Source organism: Sclerotinia sclerotiorum, genomic scaffold (genome assembly GCF_000146945.2).
Source record: "Sclerotinia sclerotiorum 1980 UF-70 scaffold_10 genomic scaffold, whole genome shotgun sequence".
Taxonomy (NCBI): Eukaryota; Fungi; Ascomycota; class Leotiomycetes; order Helotiales; family Sclerotiniaceae; genus Sclerotinia; species Sclerotinia sclerotiorum.
Genome location: NW_001820826.1, coordinates 1,211,459 through 1,216,165, shown reverse-complemented (window position 1 = coordinate 1,216,165; position 4,707 = coordinate 1,211,459). Strand labels below are relative to the sequence as shown.

The 4,707-nt window shown below is 43.1% G+C and overlaps 3 protein-coding genes across 3 annotated transcripts in view; 2 read left to right on the top strand and 1 right to left on the bottom strand.

The window, feature by feature from the left end:
• SS1G_07971 (hypothetical protein) overlaps positions 1-241 on the top strand; it is a gene marked incomplete at both ends in the record, with an annotated part of 2,565 nt that extends 2,324 nt beyond the window's left edge. The window contains one exon of the mRNA XM_001591295.1: positions 21-241. Within this exon, the coding sequence (XP_001591345.1) occupies positions 21-241 (221 nt within the window). The remainder of the gene's footprint in view (positions 1-20) is intronic.
• Positions 242-622: 381 nt separating this feature from the next.
• On the bottom strand, positions 623-1,253 carry SS1G_07970 (hypothetical protein; the record flags this gene model as incomplete). Its single annotated transcript, XM_001591294.1, has 2 exons — positions 623-991; positions 1,104-1,253. 2 exons carry the CDS (start codon positions 1,251-1,253, stop codon positions 623-625), a joined length of 519 nt encoding a protein of 172 aa, XP_001591344.1.
• A 429-nt stretch (positions 1,254-1,682) lies between these two features.
• SS1G_07969 (hypothetical protein) lies at positions 1,683-4,297 on the top strand (the record flags this gene model as incomplete). The annotated part of the gene is made up of 2 exons (XM_001591293.1): positions 1,683-1,701; positions 1,836-4,297. The coding sequence occupies 2 exons, from the start codon at positions 1,683-1,685 to the stop codon at positions 4,295-4,297; spliced, it is 2,481 nt and encodes an 826-aa protein (XP_001591343.1).
• Positions 4,298-4,707: the final 410 nt, after the last annotated feature.

Here is a 4,707-nt window from a genome sequence, read left to right as displayed (position 1 = left end):
ATTTCTGACAGCACATCTAGGGTTCTCGGGATCCGACATCACAGCATTAGCTAAGGATGCAGCCATGGGCCCTCTTCGATCTCTTGGAGAAAAGCTATTGGAAATGTCTATGGATGATATTCGTCCAATGCAGATGGAAGACTTTGAGGCCAGCTTGGTCAATATTAGACCAAGCGTAAGCAAACAAGGACTTCAAGAATTTGAGGATTGGGCAAAAGAGTTTGGTGAACGGGGTGGTTAAGTTTACGATGCATTTCATCTGTAATTATATATTACTTTGTGTACAAATATTTTAGCTTTTGGTTCAGCATAATTGATTTGGAGGCCTGGCATACAATAGGATCACGCGGTTGGGAGGGCAATGGAAAGGCCCCTAGTGCCTGGATGGGTTATTACTGGGAGTTGGGTCTTAAGAATTGAGAATTGAAACTCTTTACAGGATAAGAGATGGTATGATGCCGTTATTAACACAAACATACGCAATAGATATATTACATGATGTGTTCATTTTACATGTCATTTTTTCCACATGATATTTTTGATACAATCCCATCTTTACACACCTGTGCAAAAAATGCATTACACCTTGAACGCCAAATATGCACCCGTGTGCAATTTCCTTTTACACAAGCCTTACTTCCTCACCATTTACACTTTCATCCGCCTTCGCAACCTCTTCCTTTCCCCACCCCTCGACGTACCATTCACCCCCTTCAATCCCCCTTGGATCCCTATCAAATCCCCAGCGACTCCACCGCCCCTTTCTAATGTCCTTCGCCGTCAATTTACGTTCTCGTTCAGCTATTCGTTCTTCCGCAGTTGGGATCGGGGGTCGCTCAGATATAGGTTTGCCAAAGGGCGCAATGATGGAGGATACGACATGATGCACGCCTTTTGAGGTTCTCCAGCCCGGGGATATAGAGATTACGTCCCCTGTGTTAAGGGAGGAGTTAGGGTCGTGGACGAGAAGATGCTGGGTTGCATTGAATTTCTGGGTGGGGGTTAGTGAGGGGCGATGTTTTGGCTGGGGTTCTTGTGGGGGAAACAGGAGTGAGGATGGGACATATGACATATATGGCTGAGTAGATAAATGGGAGAAATACCTTTTGAAGATGCTTATTCCATACTTGTTTTCCAATTCGTACTTTTACTGTTTTTTGCATGAGGCCGCTTGATACCACTACAGCATTGATCTGCCGCGACGCATGAGCCGCAGCCTCTGCAGCGGGCTTTATTGCTCTTTGTATGGGCATTGTGAAGTGGTTATCAGACCTGCAGGTTCTTTGGCGCAAATTGGAATTGAGGGGAAGACTAATCGTAATTTGCTACATGATATTTTGAGAGCTGCCATTCAGATCCTAGACTTTTTTGAAATGTTTTTCCGTATCCGAGACCTGTTTTGCACAGCCACGGTTGTGGCGTTACCTTCCTACTGCGTAAATCAAACCCCCCACCATACAGTAAACATGACGTTTCTGCCTTACCGTACAAAAAAAAATACAAGAACGGTCTTGTCTTCTCTTTAAATTTGCCTTCTTGATAAACTATTTTACATTTTAGAAATACCTTCTTTTCAGAGTTGAGCTACGATAGTCAGTTGATGTGTTTATGTGTTTTGTGACATCATTTTCTTTGAGCTTAGAGACAAAACGTTCCTGATCGCAAACGAAAACAAAAACAAAATGTTTATGTTAAGAAATGGTATGTAAATAAATAGTCCCATCCCATCTCCACCCACCCCTCCCTTTTTAAATCTCTCTCACAAGCTTTTCAAGAGCAAGGCGCAAATCAGACATACGATTTCTTTGCTGATCAATATCTAACATCTAAAATAGTCGGCAAATTGATCTTTGGTGATACATCAAAAGAATCCTTGATCGAGCTCCCCCAAGGGCAACTTTATCTCGTTCGACCTCTATCTCCCAAAGGATATTCTGAACTCATATTTCGCGACGCAGCAGCGAAGATTAGAAGAACGGGTCAGGAATTTCAATATCAACTTGTGATTCAAAGAGCCTACGAAGAAGGCGAAGAGGAATTACTGGACGACGAGGCTGCGGAGGACGAAGACGGCACAGCAGCTTTGAGCGGCGACCGCGACGAAAAAACATTCCTTCTAGACGAAAGTTTACATTTTCGATCGGAGATTCGCGAAGGCGGTGAAAAGGTTCTTGCGTGGAGAGATCTGAGCGGTGACGCCGGTGACTTATACGAATTTGTTTGCGACGTTTCGATAGAGAATAGTCAGGTTCAATCATTTGAACTTACAGCTGTGCATTGTCAATTTGAGAGGAAGTTTAGGAGAAATTATTTGACAGCTACTGAATCGGAGTTGAGTCAATTTGCTTTCGAGGAGGAAGAACCAATTCCGCATGCTAGTCCGCCCATAAGCCCTACAACTTTGAGTCCTGTGCAATCATTTCCGGCTATCGATCAGACGTTTTCTAGAAGTACGGCAAATTCTGCGTTAAAGACAGACATGAGTCCTGTTACGAGAGGGTCAAGGGCGCCGGCCAGGAGTCCATCCCCAGTTGATGAGGGTCCAACGAAAGCGCCGGCTGTTGCTTCACACCCTGAGGCTATTTCTGTTTTGGCAGAGGAGACGGCAGAATTACATCTATTCGACTTTGTTTCTGGATCCGTTATCAAGCAGGATGATGAAGTTAAGGCGACTGTCACCGAAGTTGGGAAATGGAAATATTGGCTACAAATCACCGGCAAGGACAGAGACTGGTTGGGTCAAGCTGTTATTGCGGATATCAATCCTGTCTTTAACTTTGAATATTCCTCGTTTATCTTCAATGCTTACACAGCTGATCATCAAGCATATTCATGGCTTCTTCGATTCAAGGATCAAGAGACAATTACAAGATTCCAGGAAGGATTGATGCAAGCGTTATGGGAACAGTTGAATGAGATTAAGTGGAACAAGAGTAAGGAAGATGAGAGAGATTATGTTCTTGAGGCATTCCAGGATCTCACCATGGAGGATGCTCCGGATTTTGTTGAGGGTGAAGAAGAAGAAGAGGAACAGGAGGAGGAAGTGGAGGATCAAGATGATGGACAAAGAAGCGAACACTACGACTCTGATGAGGAAGAAGATGATGTGGTTACTCGGGACGATGATGGAAATGTCAACTCACAACTTGCGGTTGGATACAAGCATGATCGATCATTTGTTGTTAGAGGATCCAAAATTGGTGTCTTCAAACATACACCCAACAACAATCTGGAGTTTTCGACCAACATTTCGAAAGTTCAAACGCCAAATGGCAAACTATTCAGCCCAAAAAAAGTTATGCTTCATGCTGAGGATACAAATATGATTCTTCAAGATGAGCGTAATCCAAATTCACTCTACAAAATGGATTTGGAATATGGAAAGATTGTCGACGAATGGAAAGTCCATGATGATATCCCTGTCAACACTTTTGCGCCAGAAAGCAAATTTGCTCAGATGACAGGAGAGCAAACCTTCCTTGGTCTTTCACGAAATGCTCTTTACCGTATCGATCCTCGTCTTGCGGGAAATAAACTTGTCGATTCCGAACTCAAACAGTATGTTTCGAAGAACGATTTCTCGGCTGCGGCAACAACCGAAAAGGGGTACATCGCAGTCGCTAGTAACAAGGGTGACATTCGTATGTTTGATCGTCTTGGCATTAACGCTAAGACTCATATCCCAGCTCTTGGTGAACCTATCATTGGTCTCGATGTTAGTGCTGATGGTCGTTGGGTTTTGGCTACTTGTCGCACTTATCTTCTTCTCATTGATGCTCTCCAAAAAGATGGTAAAAATGAAGGCAAGCTTGGGTTTGAAAAATCATTCGGTAAAGATTCTAAGCCTCAACCTCGTCGTCTTGGTCTCACTCCAGCTCACGTTGCTCAATTTCAACACGAGACTGGTGCTGCTCTTTCATTTACACCAGCTCGCTTCAATACTGGTGAAGGTCTTTCCGAAACATCTATCATTACAGCTACTGGTCCTTTCATCGTAACCTGGAATATGAAGAAGATCTTGAGGGGTAGCAAGGACCCTTATAGTATCAAACGTTACGCTGAAGAAGTCAAGGCGGATAATTTCAAATATGGTAGTGATAAGAATGTTATTGTGGCATTACCAAATGAAGTTAACATGGTAGCAAAACAAAGCTTCAAGAAGCCAACAAGAGAAAGTATTGCAACGCCAGTTAGAGTTGGATGGAGTAATGGGAGAAGAGAGAGTGCTAGGATTGGTGGAAGAGATAGTGGAAGATATAAGTTGGGGAGAGAAGATGTGGTTAATAGTCCTTATTAAGCGATTATTGTGGGGAATTTGGTTAGGGGCGGGAGTGTTTATGTTACGTGGAGTGCGTGGAGTTTTCGAGGCATTTTGTGTTTTTTTTCTGGGAATGAGAGATTCTTTTTTATGAGCTTGCGTGCATGCTTTGCTTTATTTGGGCTTGCTTTAAAGTATTTTTGGGGGGGAGGAATTCTCAATTTGATTTTTTAAAGTGCGTGTAGTTTCATGATTCGCTGTTTGACAGACACACACACTCTATAGCGGATAGTACACACGAATTCAAGGATAGGGAAATAACAGAAGCGATATCATTCATGCATGGGTAGATGGGTATTCATACTCTATGATTGATCATACTATGAGAAAAGAGAGATATGATGATGTGGGTATGTGTAGCTGCATTTGGCATTTTCGAGAGATGGGGA